The 23853-nt window shown below is 49.4% G+C and overlaps 1 protein-coding gene across 2 annotated transcripts; it reads left to right on the forward strand.

Moving 5' to 3' along the window:
• Positions 1-489: 489 nt before the first annotated feature.
• Positions 490-22339, forward strand: ADAP2 (ArfGAP with dual PH domains 2). 2 transcript variants are annotated; one of them, XM_053569305.1, is made up of 11 exons: positions 490-687; positions 1510-1640; positions 3169-3260; positions 6063-6142; positions 7664-7776; positions 10725-10871; positions 14798-14881; positions 17542-17604; positions 18831-18908; positions 19742-19977; positions 20937-22339. In XM_053569305.1, exons 1-11 carry the CDS (start codon positions 594-596, stop codon positions 20980-20982), a joined length of 1164 nt encoding a protein of 387 aa, XP_053425280.1. In that variant the 5' UTR covers positions 490-593; the 3' UTR covers positions 20983-22339. The 2 variants fall into 2 exon arrangements, with proteins under 2 accessions (XP_053425280.1, XP_053425281.1); XM_053569306.1 differs by having other exon boundaries at positions 19742-19970.
• Positions 22340-23853: the final 1514 nt, after the last annotated feature.

Here is a 23853-nt window from a genome sequence, read left to right on the forward strand (position 1 = left end):
GATAGACACCATCTAAAAAAAAAAAAGAAAAAGTGCTCAAAGTCAAAAGAAATAAGATCCTATTACAGCGTTCTAGGGGAACCAGAGGATGTAGAGGTTGCTCGAGTCTGGGTCTTAAGGAGAACTTCAGAGGAGGTGGCATTGCGTGTAGCTACGTCTCTCGGTAGTTGTAAGAGATTACGACAGCAGAGGTCAGATTCACTTTAATTTTCTGCTTCAACAGAAGTTAGATTCTGTTTAATTTTCCCAGGAGCCCCGAGATGCAGATCTATGCCCTTGTTCCTCTTCACAGAGGTGGAAACTCAGGCCCAGAGAGGTTGCATAGATTATCCATAGCCTCTCAGCTGTTCAGTGGCGGGCCAGGATGTGATCTCGGACCGGGATGTCCGACCCAAGTTCGTCCCTCCCCGCGGGTCGGAGGAGCTCAGGGCCGGCCGGGGCTGGCCGAGGGAGGGGCGGGAAGTCCTGGAGGGGCGGGGCTGGGACGCAGCGGGCTGGACCCTGTCCTGCCTCCCGGCCGATCGTACGGACCATGGGCCGTCAGCGGCCGGGGGGCTGCAGGGCTGAGCTCCGCGGAGCCCGCCGAGCGGGCCATGGGCGACCGTGAGCGCAACAAGAAGCGGCTGCTGGAGCTGCTGCAGGCGGCGGGCACCGGCAACGCGCACTGCGCGGACTGCGGGGCGGCGGGTAAGGGCGCGGCGGCGCGTGCAGCCCGGGACCCCCAGCCGGACCCCAGCCCGCCGGACTCCTCCCTCCCACCATACTGGGACCCTCCCCCGGCCCCGTAGGACCCAGTGGGGACTCTTTACGTCTTCGGACCCTTACCCTCTGCCACCCAGACTGTGAACCTCTGAGCCGCAGTCCTGTGGGCATCCGACTCCCCGCCCACCCGAACCTCCCCACTCTGAACCTGACACGGATCTTTCCCTGTTCTCGGACTCTGACCCAGGATCCCACAGCCGGGAGCCCTGAGGGTACTGCTCCCTGGGCCCCGGATCTTGGTGTATTCCCTTCGACCCAGGCGCGCTCCATGCCCTGGGACGCTAACATCCCACACACCAGGGACCCCAGACCTCGGATCCAGGTCTCCGGGTTATCCCGTGCCCTCTGCCTGGCCCGGGACGCCCCGAGGTCCTCCCGCAGCTCCCACTGCACAGCGCCCAGACCCCGTGGACGCCCAGGGGCCCTGACTCAGACCTCCCCACTTGCGGGGCGCTCCCTCCGCGCCCTCCTCTCGGTTCCCCCGAGGCCTGGTACTGCACGTAGTTCAGCCCCAGCCTCTCGCCTAGACTCTCTCCAAGACCATCACTGTGGTCGCCACGGTGCCCCGGCTGACCGAAAGGTTCCCTGATGGTAACTTAGTTACCCGTAGGTGGGGAGAGCAAGAGAGAAGGGGTGCCAGGCGCCTCCAGAATCCTGTTAGACCCTGCCTGTCCCTGAGCCCTGCCCAGATTTGGTTTGCTGGCCTTGCTCTCCGCTCGGCTCCCCTCCCGCCCTCTCGCCCCACAGATCCTGACTGGGCCTCCTACAAGCTGGGCATCTTCATCTGCCTCAACTGCTCCGGCGTCCATCGCAATTTCCCCGACATCAGCAAAGTTAAATCTGTGAGACTTGACTTCTGGGACGACAGTATTGTGGAGGTACAAGGGCGTGCGTGTGAAGAGCCTTGCGAGGCAGAGCTGGGGAGGAGGTGGTGGGCGGGACACTCCTATGCTTACAGAGGAGGAAATTGAGGCCCAAACAAGGGCATTTCTTCTAGTGGCTTAGACAGAGGCCCTGAGTTCAAGTTCTGACTCCATCACTTGCTTATTTCCAACCTGTGGGGCCTAGAGTTACTTACTAAATCCCAGCTGTGACCCTTTGGTTTCTACAGCTTCTAGCAAATCCTTACAGCTGGCTGCTGTAAGGATTCAGTGTAGGCTTGGACCAAGAACAGGTAGTCAATTAACAGGTGCTGGCATCATTAGCAGAAGTCCTGGAATGGGGAAGGGAAAGGTCTGTGGGTCTACACCCACTAGCCCAGCCAGGAAGAGGACTACCTGGTTCTCTTGAGGGGAAACCAGTAAAACAGCAAATAGACTGGAAGGGTGTTTTTTTGTTTGTTTGTTTGTTTGTTTTGAGAGAGAGTCTCACTATGTCACCCTGGGTAGAGTGCCCTGGCGTCACAGCTCACAGCAACCTCTAACTCTTGGGCTTAAGCGATACTCTTGCCTCAGCCTCCCAAGTAGGTGGGACTACAGGCGCCCGCCACAATGCCTGCCTATTTCTTGGTGGTAGCTGGATGCAAACCGCCAGCTCTGGTGTATGTGGCTGGCGCCCCAGGTGCTGAGCCAGACTGGCAGGGTTTTTATTTGTGCCTTCTAACTCCCCTGTTACATTTTCTTCCTCTTTTACAGGTGAGATCCCACAGGTTGCTCAGGGAATAAATGGCAGAGTCAGGATTTGAACTCTGCTCTGCTGGGTCCAAAGCTGGTGCAAATCCTGTGACACCGCCCAGCAGGCCCTGCAGAGGAAGAGAATAGGGTTCACTCTACCCAAGGGATTTGAGTTAACAACCTGGTGTTTCTTCCCGTTCCTGCCTTCACCCCAGCTATGCCATACTACCAAGGCCACTCGGGCACATCAGCCTCTGAGTCTCTTGAGTGCCGAGGGGCCCTGCTAATCATCCTGACCAGTGTGTTCTGTGGGCCCAGCACCTGCTTCTTCTCCCATTCTCCAACTACATTGGTCTCCTGCAGACTTTCAGGGCTGCTGGGGGTCCTGGCCATCTGTGGAGGGAGTTGGAGAAAGAATATGAGCTTTGGAGTCAGACCTGGGTTCAAATGTCAGCTTTCCTTGGACAAGTCACCTAACCTCTCTGAGTCTCATTTTTCTCATCTCTCAAATGAGAATGATAGTATTAAATTGTTGGGAGGATCCAACAAGCCAATATGTAAGAACTGTCAAGTGCTGTGCCTATGTGTGGTGTACTATTATTACCCTCTTTGGTCCAGGATGGGCCTTCTCAGCAGTGTGGATGAACAAGCCTAGTGGGACCTCTCCTGGGAGGCAGTTTCTTCTGACTCAGCGTAGAAGTCAGTGAGACCAATGGCCTTCTGAGCAGACCACAGTTTCATTTCACATTTTTTTCAAGTTCTAATATTACCTCGAGTTGTTCTTGTCTTGCAGTTTATGACCCACAATGGGAACCTCCGCGTAAAAGCCAAGTTTGAAGCCAGAGTTCCGGCTTTCTACTACATCCCCCAGGCCAACGACTGCCTGTGAGTGGGTGATTCCTTAGGGACTGGGCGAGGGGGTATTCCTGATTGCCTCTGCCCTAGCCCTACTCTGTCTGTGGTGGTCTGTTCTATGGAAGAGAAAGATCCAGGAAAGCCTTTGGTTCTATCATGGAGAGCACACAAAAGACCTAGTTTAAGCCTCTTTCTACTTCTATTGCTTGGGCATGTCACTTCCCCTCTCTCGACCTCAGTTTTCACAGCTGTAAAATGGGGGGGTTTTCTCTCTGCCTCTGATGTTCCTGAAGCCTATAGATAGTGACTAATGTGATAGAGAAGATAAATGCTGGTATTTTAATTTTAAGTGTGTTTCACTTAGTTCCTTTTGAGTAATATGCCCTTGGGCTGTCCCACCTAAGCTTATGTTGACTCCAAGTAACCTAGCTCCAAATCCCTAAATAATAACCACAAATATAATAATAGCTACTAATATTTATTAAGCTTTGCCTCTGTTCCAGGCTCTATGGTGAATGCTTATGTGTCTTAATTTAATTCTCTCAACAACCCTTTGAGATAAGTACTGCTATTACCCCCATGATATAGATGAAAAGTCTGAGTTTTATAGAGGCGGACCTGGCCCATAATATAGTCACCCAGGCCCTGACGTCAGGTGATGTCTGACATCAGGGCCTGGGTGACTATATTATGGTTCTGGGAGAATCTGATATGACGGGGGCCATGAAGGAGGGTTCAGGTGCCCTGGATTTGGGTGGTCAGTGTAATATTGGACCTCTGTAGGTCTAGAATGTCTAAGCCTGAGACTCCTTCCCAGAGATGCAGACTCACTATCTGTAGGCTTCAGGAACATCAGAGGGATGCTAGTTAGTACCTTGTGTAAATGAGAAGGTATCTCTCTCATGGCATGGCTGGTAAACAGAGAGCAAGCTGCATCGTGGCTCCGTAGCCTCATCAGGGTACTTTTGGGCAGTGCGCAAACTACACAACTGTACCTGGTGGTTTTGAAATTTCTCAGTACTTAGTCAACCCAAGGGCTACTGATGTAGGTAGAGTTTCTGGGGAAGCATAGCTTTCTACTCAGAAGACCTTGCTTTTATTTCCTGACTCTACCCTACCCAGCTGTAAGGAGGTAGACAAGTTACCAAACTTCTGATTGTCAGTATGCTCATCTCTGAAATACAGACCATGTTGCCTGCATCACAGCATGGTTGTAAAGATTACATGACATAATTTATATAAAACCTCTCACATGCCACCTTACATGCTGGTTTTAATCCATGTCTCCATTGTCAGTTTCAGAATATTGCCAGGCCCTGCCCTGCTTCAGGAAGTGCTAGCTCAACTTAAGAGGGCCTGTCTCATCCTGTCTGCCGCCTCCTGCCCTTTTCTCTAAGCTCTCAGTGAGCATCTACTATGTGCCAGGATCTCTGCTGGCACCACATACTTGTTACTTGTCACGGCTCTAATAGCAGGCTGAACTTTAACCTTTTTTAGCTGAGTACTAATGGCTGCCTCCCTCCCCAATTCTGAAACTTCTCTAAATCCCCGCCTCCAGGTCCCAGATTGGTGGCCCTTGGTCTCCATTCCCTCTCCCAGCTCTGAACCTGTGACCCATCCCCATGTCCTGGGTGAGGGCTGTGCATTAGGAAGGACTCCCGATTCTAAGTGACAGAAACACAATTTAAACCAACTTAGGCAGAAGAGGATTTTATGGGTTCTGGGGATCAGACAACAGGAAGGACCAAGCTGGAGCCTGCCTTAGGAAGGACCAGGCCAGGAGCTCAAACATGATCAGTTCTCTCGCACCCTCTCTGACTCTCGGTCCTCATCTTTCTCCCAGCCAATCTGGCTTTGGGCAACTAGCAACAAAGTCATATCCCAGAGCCAGGCTACACCTCCCAGTGTGGCCCTGGAGAGGGCTTCCCATCAGTCTCTCCCACCGTTTTGGTCCTTTTCATTCGCACAGTCCAGGAGAGCCCAGAGCTCTGAATGCCATCTGCCCTAGTCTAGGTCATTCTCATGGCTATGGTGTAAGGTCATATAACCTTGGAACATTTACTTAGAAAAAAATTAAATTAAATTTACTCTTGACTGCCTGGTTTTTCTGCAGGGGTCATGGGTGACAATATCTGATTGGGGTAGCAATAAATACCTGCTACATGCTAAGTGTCATGCTCAGCCCTTTACATACATTTAAACATCTCAGCAACCCTGGGGGTAGGTATATATTCCCCAGAGTCAGAGGAGGTAAGTAAGCTGGTCTTGGTCATACAGTGGGTAAATTATAGAGTGGAGATGGTCAGATCCCAAGACCACTCCAAAGCAGCATGCCCAGATTTCATGAGCAGGCCACAGGAAGAGGCTCTTAGACTCTCCTGGCTTAGCTCATCAACATGTAGCGGGAGCAGACAGTGTAGACGGCCCGGTGGAGTCACTCTCTGTCTCATTGACCTAGAGACCTGAGACTGGGGTTGGAAAAGCCCAGCCCAGTGGCTCTCCTATGGCTCACTAGAGGAAATATGTTCACCCAGGAGACACTGGCAATGTCTAAAGACATTTTTGGGTGTCCCAAAAGAGAAACGTATGCTGCTGGTATCTAATGGGCACAGGCCAGAGATGCTACTATATGAAGCACAGGACAGACCCCTCCCAATGAAGAATTATCTGTCGTCAAATATTAACTGTACTGAGACTGAGAAAGCCTGGGTAGCCTGAGCAGGCAGCAAGGTAGCTACTGTGATGTTTCCACTCCCAACTGCAGGGGCTTGGAAAGTTACTAGGGGACAAGAATGCACCAGACACAGCTGACCAAAAGTTCTCTCCCTGTAGGGTCTTAAAGGAGCAATGGATTCGAGCTAAGTATGAGAGACAGGAATTTATGACTGATGGGAAAACCATCTCACCCCCAGGTAAACTTATTTTCATGATCTTCTGAGATCTATGTTCTAATGAGTTTTAGAAAATAAGGTACCTGAGTGTTAGCAGCAAGACCCATCCAAGAGATGCCCACTGCCCTTGCTTTGACCACAGAGATCAAGTGTGGGTTCCTTTGACTTTTAAATAACAACACATCAGTTGGTGGGATTTTATGATTTGAGCAGCAGAGAAACATATTTTTCTTTCTTTTTTTTTGAGACAGAGTCATATTATGTCACCCTGGGTAGAGTGCTGTGGTGTCACAGCTCACAGCAACCTCTAACTATTGGGCTTAAGCAATTCTCTTGCCTCAGTCTCCCAGGTAGCTGGAACTATAGGCACCTGCCACAACGCCTAAGCTTTTTTTTTTTCTTCTTTATTTGTAGTTGTCGTTGTTTGGCAGGCCCCAGCTGGATTTGAACCCACCAGCTCCAGTGTATGTGGCTGGTGCCCTAGCCGCTGAGCTATAGGCGCTGAGCTGAGAAGCATATTTTTCACATGTCCTTACAGGGTCACAAGCCTGCAGCATGCACAGAGTCTTGGTATAAATTGCAAGAAGATACCTCCACTGAGCTCCCACTGCCTGCCCCTGGCTAATGTTGCTCCTGGTGCAGTTTGAGGCTTGATGAGGAGCATGGGCTGGATCTCAGCCTTCCTTTCTGCCTTTGTGCAGGGCCCTGGACCTGTGGCAGTTTCACCCTGCTGCCCCAAGTCCAAGCTGACCCACACAGAGAGGAGTGTTCAGAACCACTCTCTGAAGACCAGAGGTAGCCAATGCTCAGATTTCCTGGCTATCAGAAATACAGGTTATTCTTCAAACCAGCAGATGCCTAGAGGTTACTAATTACTCCTAAAGTTTCATCAGTCTAATGTTATTCTGAATTTGGGTGGACCCATGTCTATTTAGGCCTCTTTTTTTTTTTTTCTTTGAGACATAGTCTTACTTTGTCACCCTTGGTAGAGTACCGTGGCGTCATAGCTCACAGCAACCTCAAACTCTTGGGCTCAAGCGATTCTCTTGCCTCAGCCTCCCAAGTAGCTGGGACTACAGGCACCTGCCACAATGCCTGGCTATTTTTTGTTTGTTTGTTTTTTTGTTTAGCAGCCGTGAGTCGGGTTCAAACTCAAGGGCCCCTGAGCATGTGGCCAGCACCCTAACCACTGAGCTACAGGTGGCGCCCAGCCTATTTAGGCCTCTTGCAAAGTCAGTCTAGTTTCTCAGCATTTAGGCATCTTAAGGGTTTGTTAGGTCTTCTTATGAGCTAGCCTTGTGCCATGGAAAGCCAGGAAGGAAGGTTTTGCACAGTGGGGGAAATCTAACTGCAATGATAGGACATCACAAAATTGGCCCCAGATGGGACCTCTGTGTCTCGCAGATGAAATAGCCAAGTTCAGTTGACATACTTGGGCAACAGGTAGAGGGTTCATTCCACCCTGAGACCCTGTGAGTTTTGTGAGCTGCTTATGTACCTCAAGGTCACGATGTTCACTTTTTCTGATCTTTGGTGGTAAAGGTAACCGAGAAGGATTCCTATGGAAGCGGGGAAGGGACAACGCACAGTTTCTGAGAAGAAAGTTTGTCCTTCTGGCACGAGAAGGCCTCCTGAAGTACTACACTAAGGAAGAGGTAAGAGGTCGGACCAGCAAGGGGTTCCCTCCCTGAGCACTGAGCTCTCACCCCACTAAGGTCTACATTTTATCAATGGTGTCTTATCTTGTGGATAATCTCAGCCACTGAGAGTTAGGCACAACATTCTGCTACCTTGGTTAATTCAGTCTACTAAAAATATGGCGGTGGCTCATGCGTGTAATCCTAGCACTTTGGGAGACCAAAGTGGGTGGATTGGTTGAGCCTAGGAGTTGGGCAGGAGACCAAAGTGGGTGCACTGGTTGAGCCCAGAAGTTGACCAGCCTGACCAAGAGCAAGACCTCATCTCTACTAAAAATAGGAAAATTAGCTGAGTGTGGTGGTGGGCATCTGCAGTCCCAGCTACTCAGGAGGCTAAGGCAGAAGAATTGCTTGAACCCAAGAGTTTGAGGTTGCTGTGAGCTAGGCTGATGCCACAGCACTCTAGCCTGGGCAACAGAGTGAGACTCTCTCTCAGAAAAAAAAAAAAAAAAAAGGTAGCCAGGCGTTTTGGCGGGCACCTGTAGTCCCAGCTACTCGGGAGGCTGAGGCAAGAGAATCGCTTAAGCCCAGGAGTTGGAGGTTGCTGTGAGCTGTGTGAGGCCACGGCACTCTACCGAGGGCCATAAAGTGAGACTCTGTCTCTACAAAAAAAAAAAAGGCTGGGCATGGTGGCTCGCTCCTGTAATCTTAGCACTCTGGGAGGCCAAGGCGAGTGGATTGATTGAGCTCAGGAATTCGAGACCAACCTAAGCAAGAACGAGACCCTGGGGCAGTGCCTGTGGCTCAGTGAGTAGGGCACCGGCCCCATATACGTAGGGTGGCGGGTTCAGGCCCAGCCCCAGCCAAACTGCAACAAAAAAATAGCTGGGCGTTGTGGAGGGCACCTGTAGTCCCAGCTGCTTGGGAGGCTGAGGTAGGAGAATCGCGTAAGCCCAAGAGCTAGAGGTTGCTGTGAGTCCTGTGACGTCATGGCACTCTACTGAGGGCGGTAAGGTAAGACTCTGTCTCTACGGAAAAAAAAAAAAAAAGAACAAGACCCTGCCTCTACTAAAAATAGAAAAAACTAGCTGGGCATGGTGCTGTATACCTGTAGTCCCAGCTACTTGGGAGGCTGAGGCAAGAGGATTGCTCAAGCTCAAGAGTTTGAAGTTGCTGTGAGCTCTAATGACACCATGACACTCTACACAGGGTAACAGACTGAGACTGTCTCAAAAAATAAAAATAAAAATAAATAAAATAAAAATTATGGGCATATTTTTAAAAGTTGTTTAAATGAAAATTAACAATGAGATGTAATTTCATACCCATCCTATGGGCAAAAAAGTTTAAATCTGGTAATGTCAAGTGTTGGTGATGATATGGGGAAAGCAAAACTCTTCTGTGTTATTGATTGAAGTAAATACTGGTACAAACACTGTGGAGCCATCCAGCAGAAATAATTTGGCAGTTTCCAGTAAGTGGAAGCTGTGTGGAGCAATTCCACTCCTACGTGTATTTTGTGACCTGCAGAAATTTTCACATATGTGTACCAGGGGCACACACTGAGTGCAGCATTCCTTATGATAGCAAAATATCAGAAACAATTTCTCAACATAGGTTAACAGGAAAATAGATTGATAACTTTTGGTATAATCATTTATGAAAGCAAACTAGATTGGTGTATTTCAACATGAGTAGATCTCAAAAATGACAGTCAGCTGAATGAGAAAAACAAGATGGAGAGTGATCCATATAGGACGATACCATTTATGTAAAATTAAAATACTACATGCTGTTCACAGATATATGCCTAGGTGTGTACATGTGTAAAAGTATAAAAAGTGAACTAGAAGGATAAGCATCAAATTCATGAGCATGCTTTCCATAGAGAATGGAGGAAGAGATGGAACAGGGTGAATCTCGGTCAAAGAGAGTGGCCTTATAAGTCATATTTCTTTTTTAAAAAGTAAGGAGGAGGGTGGCGCCTGTGGCTCAAAGGGGTAGGGCACCAGCCCCATATGCCAGAGGTGGTGGGTTCAAACCCAGCCCCGGCAAAAAGCTGCAAAAAAAAAAAAAAAGGAGGAATATGAACAAAATTAGATATACTTTATGTATTTTTAGTATTTCTCATAGTAATTTTTTCTCACTCTCCCAAGCTAGAGTACAGTGGCTTCATCATAGCTCACTGCCACCTCACACTCCCAGACTCAAGCGATCCTCCTACCTCAGCCTCCTGAGCACAGCTAATTTTTCCTTTTTTTATAGAGATGGGGTCTCACTATGGTGCCCAGGCTTCTTGTGAACTCCTGGCCGCAAGTGATCCTCACTCCTTGGCCTCCCAAAGTGCTGGGATTACAGATGTGAGCCACTGCACCAGCCTCTGTCATAGTAAATTTTTAAGAAGGAAAGTCTTCCAGCAATCTTCCAAGAAAACTATTGTTAAGAGTGTTGGTGTAAATCTGTTTATACTTTTTATTCATGTTCAATTATACATATTAATATATGTCTGTATATTTATGTGTGTATGTGCCTTTGTGTATAAATTTTATATTAACAGGTTTCTGCTATGCCTCCTGTTCTAGGACTTGGTAACTTGGTATTTCTCACTGATGAATTATCATGGATAGTTTTACATTTTTATATTAGTGATATTGATCTAAATTATTTTTTTATTCTTTTTCCTTTTTTTTTTTTTTGGAAAGACGATCTTACTTTGTTGCTCGCAGGCATGAGGGCAAGTGGCATTATCATAGCCGACTGCAACCTCAAACTCCTGGCTTAATGGATCCTCCTGCCTCAGCCTTCCAAAGTGCTAAGATTATAGGCATGAGCCTCTGCACCTGGCCAATGCATTTTGCTATAAAAGCAAGAACATACAAAGTTACAAATTGGTTTTGCTTTCATTAAGGCCTGGAAGCCATCCTGCTGACTATAAGCATCTTGAATATCCTCTTTCTCTCTTTCAGGGTAAAGACCCTAAAGCCGTCATTAGCATCAAGGACTTGAATGCCACCTTCCAGACAGAGAAGATAGGGCACCCCCACGGGCTGCAGATCACCTACAGGAGAGAAGGACACACCAGGAACCTGTTCGTGTACCATGAAAATGGGAAGGTGAGATGACTGGAGAGCCCCCTCAGCCCTCATCTCGGCACCCCGGGAATCGGCAGGCCGAGCACTCTACCTCCCTCCCTCATTTTTTGTGGTCAACTGCCTCTCGAGATTTGGTGCTACTGTTTGCCTTAATCTATTGTTACTTCCTGGCCTGAGATAGAGGCAGGAGGAAGATGGAGCAAGAGCAGGGAAAAGAATTTGGCCAGTGCTGTGGGTGTATCAGCGCACAGCCACCAGTGGGCATCCAGTTAGCAGAAACTACTGTGCCCAAGACTGACAAACCAGATAGGGCCAGAGATCCCAAGTATGAGGGGAGGAGTCAATAGATGATCAAGTGGCAGTGCACTTGAGGACCTTGCTTCTCAATGTGTGTGCCTGGGACAGTAGCACTGGGATCACCTGGAAGCTTGTTAGAATTAGAGTCTCAGAAAGCTGGGCAAAGTGGCTTCTACCTGTAATCCTAGCAACTCTGGGAGGCCGAGGTGGGTGGATTGCTTGAGCTTAAGAGTTTGAGACCAGCCTGAGCAAGAGAGAGACCTCATCTCTGCTAATAATAGAAAAATTAGGCATCATGGCAGCCACCTGTAGTCCCAGCTACTTGGGAGGCTGAGGCAGGAGGATCACTTCAGCCCAAGAGTTTGAGGTTGCTGTGAGCTATGATGATGCCATGACACTCTCGCCAGGGCAACAGAGTGAGAGTCTGTCTCAAAAAAAAAAAAAAAGAAAGAAATTAGGGCTCAGCCTGTAGCTCAGTGGTTATGGCGCCAGTCACGTACACCGGAGGTGGGTTTGAGTCCAGCTTGGGCCTGCTAAACAACAATGACAACTACAATAAAAAAAAAAAAAATAGCCAGGCATTGTGGTGGGCGCCTATAGTCCCAGCTACTTGGGAGGCTAAGGAAAGAGAATTGCTTAAGCCCAAGAGCTTGAGGTTGCTGTGAGCTGTGACACCATGGTACTCTACCAAGGGCAACATAGTGAGACTCTGTCTCCCAAAAAAATAATCACCCAGGCACTGTGGTGCAAGTGTATAGGCCCAGCTACTTGGGAAGCTGAGGCAGGAGGATCACTTATTTTTCAGTGAGGTAACATGACAGCACTGTAGTCTTTCCAGGGCAACAGAGTGAGACTCTCTCAATAGTCTCAGGGTTGGGCGTGATGCCTCATGCCTGTAATCCTAGCACTCTGGGAGGCTGAGGTGGGAGGATTCCTTGAGGTTAGAAGTTTGAGACCAACCAGAACAAGAACGAGACCCCCCATCTCTACAAAAAAAAAAAGAAAAATTAACTGGGTGTAATAGTTCACACCTGTAGTCCCAGCTATATGGGAGGCTGAGGCAGGAGGATCACTTGAGCCTAGGAGTTTGAGGCTGCAATAATTGTGTCACTGCACTCTAGCTCTGGGTGACAGAATGAGACTCCATCTCAAAAAAAAAAAAAAAATCCTGGTAGGTTAGTGGTTAAAAAAAGAATTATGTGAATACACTTCATAGAAGCCAACTTGATCCTGCTTAAAGGGGACATGGAGGAGGCAGGTGTGGTGGTGTGTGCTTGTAGTCCCAGCTACTTAGGAGGCTGAGGCAGAAGATCTCTTGAGCTTAGGAGTTCAAGACCAGCCTGGGCAACAAGGTGAGACTCTATCACCTTACAAGAAAAAAGGTGAGCCATAGATGGGAAAAATACAGATATATTTACTTGAAGGGCAAAAACTATGACTGAGACTCCTGAGAGATTAGAATCAGAAACTCAGAGAGTGAGAGAGAGAGAAACTATTCTAACACCAGGGATAAAATAATGTCACACTTCTTTGTTTCTCTAAATTCAAAGGTCCCCTTCCCCAAATTAGCAAGAAATCTCCTATCAGTCCTCTACCTTGACTCCCTCCTTTGTTTTTACCAGAATCTCAGGTCTTGTGTGGTCTTGAAAACATGAGGGGGTCCCTAGTTCTTGGTCCAGGATCCTCTGCTGTTGCCCCCATGTCTAGACACTGGTGGCCACCCCTTCATGCCAATCACTGCCACAAGGACTTTTGCAGAGATGCCCTAGGCCTCTGACACTTGGGATACCTGGCTCCCTCTCACTTGTCAGTGTGAGACTAAGTGTTCTTGTTCAGTTGAGGCTGCAGCCTCTCTGTTAGCCCGGCGTAGTGGGGGCTGCAAATTCATGTCTTCAGGAGCCAGGTAGGTCACTTAAAAGTGAAGTGGACAGGTATAAGGGGGCTGTGGCTAAAGGAAAACCTGCCTCAAGGATTGAAGCAAAACTTCAGGAGCCAAATAAACATTGCCCCAAGATCACTACACAGTTTGTGACAGGAGAGAAGGTCTGGGGGCCTCTTCTCTGGGCTGGCCCCCTTGCTTTAGTGCCTAAAACCTAAAGAAATTCTTTTTTTTTTTTGGAGACAGAGCCTCAAGTTGTTGCCCTGGGTAGAGTGCCATGGCATCACAGCTCACAGCAACTTCCAACTACTCCTGGGCTCAAGCGATTCTCCTGCCTCCGCCTCCCAAGTAGTAGCTGGGACTACAGGCACCCACCACAACACCCAGCTATCCCTTGGTTGCAGCCGTCATTGTTTTTTTGGTGGGCCCGGGCTGGATTTGAACCCGCCAGCTCAGGTGTATGTGGCTGGCGCCTTAGCCACTTGAGCCACAGGCGCCGAGCCCCTAAAGAGGTTCTTAATAAGGTTCTGCACAAAGAGAGCTTAGAACCCTGGACTACTAGCCTTGTATGTTTGACCTATAAGAGAGGGAGGGAAATGGTTTCATTTCTCTGAAACCATATTCAAATGACTTTCCCTATCACCATATTACATCAAAGTCCAGCACTGCAACTATTTGAACAAGTCTTTTCACCTCCCAATTCTAAATTCCTGGGAGAAAGAATCTGATAATCCCAGTCCAGCTTCTATAATGGTCCAGCCCTGGTCCAGTTGTTGTGGCCAAGGAGGGGCAGGATGATAGCTAGGGAATGGGGCTGCAAGCTGGGGGCAGGTGAGGATGGGAGGGGCAGTTCTCACAGAAGCAGGGCTTGGGCTAAGCAAGCACCCCAAAATGTGTTGCAATATATGAACTGATTCAGGATAGTAAAATGTTCTAGGTAAAAGTTATGTGTGGGAGTGAGGTGGGGGACACAATTTCGCAAGAGGAGGGAACAGCATGGGTTTGGGGATGTTGCAAAAAGTTGGGGGTGCTCAGAGGACAAAGTAGGTCATACCAAAGAACTTAGACTTTTTTTTTTTTTTTCCTGAGGGTAGTAGAGAGGACTCTAAGCCAGACTGCATTAGGTTTGTAACTAGAAAATCACTCTGGCTGCTATGAGAGGGTCAACTGAGAGCAGATCAAGGCCAGCTAGATATGTGGTTTTCTAGGTGGGAGATAATGGGGGCCCACGCTGCTGAGGAATACCATCTCACAGAGGGACAGCAGAAAAGGCTAAGCCAGTTTTGTTCTAGGCCATGTGCATTCTGGGCCATGGACATTCCCATGGGAAGAGCATTCCGGGCGCACCTACTCCCCACCTACCTTTGACATCTCAGAATAGTGATTTCCTAGCCCCTGCTCCTCAAAGTCTATTCCACTAACCAATAGCATTATATGTCCTGAGAGCTTCTTAGGAAAGCAGAGTCTCAGGCTCCTCCCCAATCCTACTGAATCTGAACCTGCATTTTAACCAGATCCCCGGGTGGTTCATGCAAACATTAGAAATGAAAGCTCATTCCTAGGCCATTTCAGAATGTCATGCAGTTCATCCCGACCCTTTCTCCTGGCTCTGGGGTTCTCCATGTCACTGGCTTCCCATGTTATCCCCCTTCCTGATTCCCCTCGGTGGAGCTGCGGGGTGTGTGCAGATGCTGGATGCAGCTTCCTGCCTTCCTCAGCCTCCTATCCCTGCCCCATCTCACTAGCTGTCCTTTGCATTTTTTCTCGACAGGAGATAGTGGACTGGTTCAATGCCCTCCGTGCAGCCCGCCTGCAATATCTAAAAATGGCCTTTCCTGAAATCCCAGAGTCTGAGGTGAGCTAATTGTGATCCCTAACTTCTGAGCCTCATCTCTGCCCTCTCCTTCTCTCCTTGTCTGCTGACCCTGAAGACTTGCAAGCAAGGTCTTAGACTTGAGGGTTGGGCACCTCAGAAACCAAAGGTGATCTCCTAGGGAGGCTGGGGGATTACAGCCTCACATATGGGAGCTGGTGCTAACCAGGCCTCCAAAAAGCATGTCAGTCTCTCCCCTGCGGGATGCACAGCTGCTAGCCACATGTCAAGGGGGCTCAGCATTTGGGTATCTCTTTCTGACACCTTCTTCCACTAAAATGTACAAAGGATCCCTAACATTCTGCTTACAAAGTGCTTTTGAGCCCATCTGATCTTACAATCCCTTTTATTTTAGTAATCTCTTATAGCAGGCAGTTAGGCAGGGGTGATCATTCTCCTATTACTGATGGGAAACTGAGTCCCGAGAAAGTTAAGTGAATATTCAAAGGTGCTCTTCCCTTCCTAACATCCTCCCTTTGCCCTGTGGGTCTGATCTCTGGAGAGGCCAAGGGGCCCTCCTTGCCCATTACAACCATACTAGGACCAAGTCTGCCTTTTGGGGCCAAGGTAATGGTGAGTCTGAAAACTTCATTTTGATTGTCTCCAGACATCGGGGGCCCCCATCTACCTCTCAGGCTGGGCCAGAGATGGCATGGTGCAGAGGATGCTGCCATAAGCCAGGAGGCCTCTCATGGCTGCTCTGTCACTAACCTGCTATGTGACTTCTGTGGGCCACGGTACCTCTCTGAGGATCCGTTTCCTTGTTAGTAAGATGGTGGCTGGTCTGGGTCATCTTCAGGGCCCCTTCCGGCTCTGAAGTGCTATAGTTTGGTCCCTGTTTTAGGGCTCCCCTCCAAGAGGATTTTATAAGTGACAGAGAGTATTTTATAAGTGATGGTGGTGCTGAGGATTTTCTGGGATTTTCTGATTCCTAACTGTTAGACATTCCTTGAAAGCCTAAATGGTCCTTAATTCCAAAGTTTGCAGGATGTAGGGGTCTGGAAGGGGGTCTTCTCTGCACTGGTGAGGCATTGAGTTGGCAGTTCTCTGGGAACAGTCCCAGCAAGGTCTGGGTCAGGCTAGAGGTTTGTCCACTGAGTCAGTATCCAGAACTAGTTAGTGCCGGGAGGGGGTGGGGGAAGCAGCTGAGAGTGCAGACTGCTGACTGGAGTGAAGGGAGGGCAAAGTGCAGACCTCAGCCTTCTTAATCTGGGCTGACTTCCCATCTTTGCTGACCCGTGTGGAGGAAATTGGTCTTTGGCCAATGTCCTCAACATTTTCTTGCCACATTCATCCACCATTGTGACCTCTTATCCACTGTCTTCCCAGCCCACCTGTCTCCTCTGTCTTCTCTCCCACCCGTGTCTGTGTGTGGTATGAGGTTCTGGGCAAACCCCAGCCTGACTCAGGCTTAGGGCTCCAGATGCTGGAAACCCAGGGGTGCCAGTGAGGTTGTGGCCCTGCAGTAAGAAAGGCACCTGGGCCCCGAAGTCAGTGAACCCGATGTGTTACCTAGGGCAAGTCACCTCACTTCTCAGAGCCTCAATATACTGGTCTGTCACCACGGGGACAGTGCCCACCTTTCAGGGCTCCTAGAAGCTTCTCTGAGCACAGGATGGCAGGCTGGAAGGGACCCTAGAGCTCACATGGTCCAGTCTCTTTATACATGGGAGAAGCAGGCCCAGAGGTCTTACTGAGGTCACTGCTGGTAGAGGCCAGAACCGGAGCTGGAACCCAGGTCTCGTGACTCCGAGTCCAGAACTCTTTGTATACCCACTCCGCCGTCACCTCCTTATAGCCCTGTGTCAGAATCCCTGCCAGTGACCAGGTTGGAATCCTCCCAGTGACCAGATCTCGGCCAGCAGCCTGCTCAGAGGCTCTGGCACGTTTATACTTTAGTATCACAGCGTGGTGGTAGGAGTCCAGTCAAGTGTCCAGAACCCCAGTGCTTAGTGCACCAGCCAGGTGACTTCGGGAAAACCCTGACCACTTCTCCGAGGACTGGTTTCTTCAGATGCACAATGAGGCTGATAATACCAACTTCACAGAGTGGCTGAGAACTGTATCCTTGGAATGTGCTCCTTGACATCAAGAGGGTCTCCTGGTAGCTTTGCCTGTGTCCATACCCAGGGGTTACTGAAGGAATCCATGAACCAAGCCTCAGCCATGCCAGTAAGCTGCGTAGACATTTGGGGTGCTGTTGACTGGCATTGTTGAAATATTAATATTACATCCTTTCTACTTTCCAAATATAACCTGGTGAAACATGGGCACATAGCACATATGCTTCCCCATTCCAAACTTCCCCTTTGGAGAGCCAAGCTTGGCATCGGGGGTCAGTATCTGTTTCTTTTGTTTTGTTTTGTTTTGTTTTGTAGAGACAGAGTCTCACTTTATGGCCCTCGGTAGAGTGCCGTGGCCTCACACAGCTCACAGCAACCTCCAACTCCTGGGCTTAAGCGATTCTCCTGCCTCAGCCTCCCAAGTAGCTGGGACTACAGGCGCCTGCCACAACGCCCGGCTATTTTTTTGGTTGCAGTTTGGCAGGGGCCGGGTTTGAACCCACCACCCTCGGTATGTGGGGCCGGCGCCTTACCGACTGAGCCACAGGCACCGCCCAGTATCTGTTTCTTTTTCCTCAGCTCGTGCCCTTCCTCACCAGGAACTACCTCAAACAAGGCTTCATGGAAAAGACTGGCCCAAAGGTATGTTCTGCCACTCCCTGGGGAACTTACCTGGCCCTGTCCCAGCCAGCAGTAGGGCAGAACTTGGGAGGTGGGGAATTGGGTTGGGATGGGGAGGAAGGGAAGTAAGCTGATGTTTGTGAGTTTGTGAGTACAATGCTCATGGTCTGATGTGCAGACTAGGTGTTAGCTGACGGGGAGCCCCAGGTGCTTCTCCCCAGCCTTAGGGGTTGCCCACATCAGCTTCTTTCTCCTCCTACCTCCATCTAACTGGCTCTGCCCCTGGGAAAGCAGAGCTGAAAAGTGACTTGCTGGGGCCACAGCTTCTGGGCTTCCCAGGACTCTTGTGGTCTATGCCTGGGGCCTGTGAGGTCTGTCCAAGGGACACAAGGGCTGGTGACCAGTCTGAGAACAGTGTGACTGCTCTGAGAATCGTGGACCCAGGAGAAGTGTGCACACCGTCCCAGCACACACTCCCAAGTGGCTGCTCATTCCCACTTATCTATGGAGGAAGGGAAATGTGTCCCAGAGCCTCCTCTCTCCTGGAGGGTCCAGAGGGGCAGATGCTGGGTGTGGTGGGGCTCAAAGTTCAAAGTCCATTGAGGAGACCAGGAAGGAAAAGGAGGGGAAAAGCAGGGGGAGCTCCCTTAAAAATTTCCCTGGAAGCAGCAATATTTCAGTGCTTTTTTAAAAAAAAGATTTGATGTGTTTATGGGCTGAGTTGTTAAGAAGCCAGTGAAAGGTGTTAGGCAGTCAGCATGGAAGCAAGCCTGGGCAGCTGAAGAAGAAGTCTGAGGTTTTTTGGGTTCCCTTCCTTCACTAGCCAGGGCACAGCCCCTCCTGTGGTTCTTCCCCCAGGGCTTTCTCTCCCTTGACTTAGATCAGAATCTGGCCAACGCCAGCACTTTCAGCCTTGTTGTGCAGCAGCCACTTCTGATTTCCCAAACTTCCTTTTTCTGAGACGTCTTTGTCCACAGCCTGAGAAAGAGGGAAGCACCTCTTCCAACCCAAGGCAGCACCTTGGGGCAGCAGGATGAAGCTGGTAGAGGTGGGCAGGAGGGTGGGCAGAGCCTTAGAGCCTGGGCTCTAGGGAGAAGTAGGAGGGTGTCTGACTGTGGAGGCTGGGCTGGAGAACCAGTGGGACTGGCCAGCTTCCTTGGCGTGGCCTGGGCTGGCCCCTGACCTCTGTCCTCAGGATGTGCTCCCTTGGCCTTGTCATCCCTGGTAAGAGGTTCCTTCTTTTGCAGCAGAGAGAACCTTTTAAGAAAAGGTGGTTTGCCCTGGATTCCCAGGAGCGGAGGCTGCTCTATTACAAGAACCCCCTGGTAAGAGCCACACCTGGTCCCTCCCCAGGGCGTTCCCAGATGAAGCTGCATCAGTGCTTGTCTGGGACACCAGGGGAAACTACAAAGGAACACATCTCCCAGAGCCCCAGGGTTAGAGACACTGGGGAGGAAGACCTCTACCCCTTGCTTCTCTCTAAGTCATTACCTGTACATGAAAGCTTTTCCCATTCAGAAGCTTTTCTCACCTCTCACCTTCAGAAATTATGAGCATGCATAAAACTGTCAATCGTAGTTAAATAAGATGTGTTCCCTCCTTGGCACCCATGAAGTACAGGGCTTAGGATTGTGGACTCTAGAACACAGCTCCCTGGGCTCTTGGTCTCAAACCCAAAATGGTGTGCCCTGGGCAAGAGTACTTACCCCTCTGTGCCTCTGTGTCTTTCTCTGAAACATGGGCTTAACAAGAATGCCTTTCTTGGAGGTTTCTGTGATGAGTTATTACATACAAAGCACTTAAATTCCTTGTGCTTAATTTAATAAACTCTCTGTGAATGTTAAGTATCCTTTTTTCTTTTTCTTTTCTTTTTTTTTTTTGCAGTTTTTGGCCGGGGCTGGGTTTGAACCTGCCACCTCCGGCATATGGGGCTGGCTCCCACAGGCACCACCCCATTGTTAAGTATCTTTTTAACAGATGATGTGTGTGATTTATTTTAGGGTGTTTTAATCTTTCAAATTTTGGGTCCTATCTAGCAGAAATCTTGGCAGGGATGCTCACACCCTTTTCCCCAAATAAAACGTGGGGGCCGTCAGGGATTCAGGGGCCCCTCTCCCCCTGGGGCGGTCTCAGACGACCATGTACTGTCTATTTGCAGGATGCTTTTGAGCAGGGCCAGGTTTTTCTCGGGAGCAATGAGCAGGGGTATGAGGTATATGAAGACCTCCCCAAGGGCATCCGAGGGAATCGCTGGAAAGCTGGCCTCACCATCGTCACCCCAGAGCGGAGATTTGTCTTCACCTGCCCCAGCGAGAAGGAGCAACATGAATGGCTGGAGAGTTTGCGGGATGTCCTGTGTCGCCCCTTGACCCCTCTCCATCTCTTCAGTAAGAGGCAGGAACAAGTGGTTGTTTTTCTGGCCAAGAGCAGAGGGCAGAAAGGGGCTTCTTCACTTGGGTTTAGGTGTGATGCCAGAAAAGAGCCCTGGCCATGCTCTTTCCACGTTTTTTCTTCCTGCCAAGGAAAAGCACATTACTGTCCATTACTGTTCCCTCACAGAGCCCTTCCCCAGAGCTTCCAGAGGGGTTTGGCTCTGGCAGGACCCCTGCTGCTGCATGCATCCCGCTCGGGCTAGGGGCCGAGCAGCCCCTCTCCCTCCCTCCTCCTCCTTCCTGATCTCTTTTCTCGTGAGAAAACCCTGGCCTGTTATTATTAACTGAGGTCACACCCGCTGGGCAGCTTCTGGAATTTTGGATATCTCCCTCCTCCAGAGCGAAGGCTATTTCTAATGCTTTCTTTTCTCTGGATTCTCTCTTCTGTCTTCTCAACTCTCTCCCGGTTCTCCTCTTCACTGCTGACAGCCCTCTAAAAAAAGGAGAGACGCTCTGAGCTGGAGCAGGGAACTAACTGCTGGCCCAGGGCCTGGCTTCTGGGCACCAAGAAGTGCTGTGCTAGGAAAAATACAGACTGAGCAGGTGACCCCACACAGCCCCTTGGGGGAAAACCTTGTGCCTTTGGAGTCTGACCAGTATAAACACAGACACTCTTCACTGTCCCAAATCCCAAAGCCAAAGAGCCTCAGAAACAAGCTTGTAAATTGTTAGGGAAGCTTATCAGCTGGTGTTTTCTTTTCTCTGTGGGCCTCTATATCTGAGTCTCCCTTGGTTTCTCTCTGTCTCTCTGTGTTTTTCTCTCTGATTTTCTTTCCTTCTCTGGTAGGTGTGTCCCCTCTGTCTTGTACTTTTTCATTCTGGCTCCCTCTTTCTATCTCTGTCCACTTGCTGTCCCTTCCTTCCTGGAGGGCTACACTGGCATGGCCACCCCCCTCAGCCCTCCTATTGTTTCCCTTGCAGCCGCATCAGCAGAGAGTGGCCGCAGCGGCAGGTGACCCATTGCTGAGGAACTGTCTGGCCACGGACCACTTGCAGCTCCTGGTGGGAAGAAGTCCTCACCTCAGCCCTAGTTGCCCAGCTTTAGAGTCTCACAGCCAGCAGCCATCCCTGGCAGTGAACTCTACCAAGACTGAAGCTGTGGCTTCATCTGTCAGCACCTTGAGTCTTCCCCACTGCCTGTCCCTAGGGATCCGGGGGTCTGGGACACAGAACACATATACTTTCTTCCCTATATATGTCCAGGCTTGAAATGTCCTTAAGGCCCAGAACTCCAGAGGTACGGCGTGCATGCAGAGTAACTATTAAAAAAAGGGAAACATCAGCAACAAGGCCCAGCCAGAGCTTTCTCACATCTGAAATGGAGGCATTGCAATGAAAAGGCACCCACAGCAGCATGCAAGTGGCATTTTGCTAAAAAAAACAAAAAAAATTTAATCTTAATCTAACCATGAGGAAACAATCAGACAAAACCACATTCTGCAAAACAACTGGACGGGACTCTTCAAAAATGTCGCTATCAGGCTGGATGCAGTGGCTCACGCCTGTAATCCTAGCACTGTGGGAGGCCGAGGAGGATGGATGGCCTAATCTCAGGAGTTCAAAACCAGCCCTAGCAAGAGTGAGACCCCCCATCTCTACTAAAAATAGAAAAACTACCCGGGCATCGTGGTGCACGCCATAGTCCCAGCTACTTGGGAGGCTGAGGCATGAGGATTGCTTGAGCCCAGGAGTTTGAGGTTGCTGTGAACTATAATGACACCATGGCACTCAACTGAGGGCACAGAGTAGACTCTGTCTCAAAGAAAAGTCAATATCGGGGAAGTTAAAATAGTCTGGGAACTGTTTGAGGTTAAAGGAGACTAAATATGGCAACCAAATGCAATTTGTGATTCTGGACTGGATGCTGGACCCTTTTCTGTAAAAGAATAGCTATAAAGGACAGAATTGAGATAATTGGAGAATTATGGATGTATATTAGTTAACAGATTGTAAGATATTAATAGACTGTTAAGATTATGACAATTATGCTGTATTTGTATAGGAGAATGTTCTTAGGAGATACACGCTAAAGGGTTTAGGGGTAAAATGTAATGATGTCTACAACTGATTCTTAAATAGTTCAGTAACAAATAAGTTCATGTGTACATGTGTTTGTACAGAGTGCGTCTGTGCGTATGTACACACAGATATGTAGATATAGATGGCGCACAACACTGCAAAATGTTAGCAACTGATCTAGATGAGTCACAGATGAGTGTTTATTGTCCCATCCATGCAAATTTTATATAGATTTGAGAAGTTTTCAAATTAACAAGTTGGGGGGAAATAAACATCAACTTTTTGCTCTTCAAAAGCAGTAGTGGTATTCCTGTGTGAGTCAGAAATGTTCCTGTCAGGAGGCTGAGGCAGGAGGATCCTTTACATCCAGGAGATGGAGGCTGTGGTGAGCTAAGATAGTGCCATAGCACTCCCGTAGCTCAGTGAGTAGGGCACCAGCCACGTACACCAAGGCTGTTGAGTTTGAACATGGCCCTGGCCAGCTAAAACAACAATGACAACTGCAACCACAACAACAAAATAGCCGGGTGTTGTGGCGGGTGCCTGTAGTCCCAGCTACTTGGGAAGCTGAGACAAGAGAATCACTTAAGAGTTGGAGGTTGCTGTGAGCAGTGATGCCACAGCACTCTACCCAGGCGATAGCTCGAGACTCTGTCTCAAAAAAAAAAAGTCCTGGAAAGGGCTGGGCATGGTGGCTTATGCCTATAATCCTAGCACTCTAGGAGGCTGAGGCAAGTGGATTGCTTGAGCTCAGGAGTTGCGGAGCAGCCTGAGGAAGAGCAAGACCCCACCTCTAACAATAGCCAAGGGCTGTAGCAGGCACCTGTAGTCCCAGCTACTTGGGAGGCTGAGGCAAGAGGATCACTTGGGCCCAGAAGTCTGAGGTTGCTGTGAGCTGGGACATCACAGCACTCTACTGAGGGTAACAAAGTGAGCCTCTGTCTCAAAGGGAAAAAAAAGTCCTGGGAGACTGCCATCACTGTGCACGTTTTAGATGAAATAAAAGCCTAGATTATATTAAAAAAAAAAAATGGCTGCTCATGCTGATCATCACAGTGCTCCGGCAGGAACGAAGCAGCCTGAGGAGACACAGCTTTGTCGGACCGCAGGGCAGAGAGTGATCCAGCCCCGTGGTCTCTCAGAGTGGCCCTGCCACTAACTTGAGATGACTGGAGAATGCACTTCCCCCTCTGTGCCTTGGGTTTTCTCTTCAAAATGAGGAAGTTGCACTAGCTCTTAAGATTCAAAGTAAGTTAACAAGTATTTCTGGTTTTGTTTTTTTTGAGACAGTTTCACTATATCACCCTCTGTAGAGTGCTATGGCATCACAGCTCACAGCAACCTCAAACTTCTGGGCTCAAGAGATCCTCTTACCTCAGCCTCCCAAGTAGCTGGGACTACAGGAGGCCACCACAACGCCCTGCCATTTTTTGTTGCAGTTGTCATTGTTTTAGCTGGCCCAGGCCGGGTTCAAACCCTCCAGCCTTGGTGTTATGTGGCTGGTGCCGTAACCACTGTACTATGGGCGCTGAGCCAATTTACAAGTATTTCTGACCACCTCCCATGTGCCAGGTTCTGTTCCAAGCCCTGCGAATAGGCAGGAACCAGAGATGACAAGGACGTGGTCCTGCTGTCACAGATCACAGAATGCAGGACAAAAAGCCTTTCAGAAGGGCAGTGCAAGGAGGTTAGCGTTCAGAAAGAGGAAGAGCAGGCTGCTGTGGGAGGGTGTGGCAGTGAGGTTCACCCTAATTAAGGGGGAGAGAGAAATCTCCTCCCTCTCTAAATACTGAAACCTTCTCTGTTTAGAAGTTAGTCA

This window comes from Nycticebus coucang, chromosome 18, assembly GCF_027406575.1.
Source record: "Nycticebus coucang isolate mNycCou1 chromosome 18, mNycCou1.pri, whole genome shotgun sequence".
Taxonomy (NCBI): Eukaryota; Metazoa; Chordata; class Mammalia; order Primates; family Lorisidae; genus Nycticebus; species Nycticebus coucang.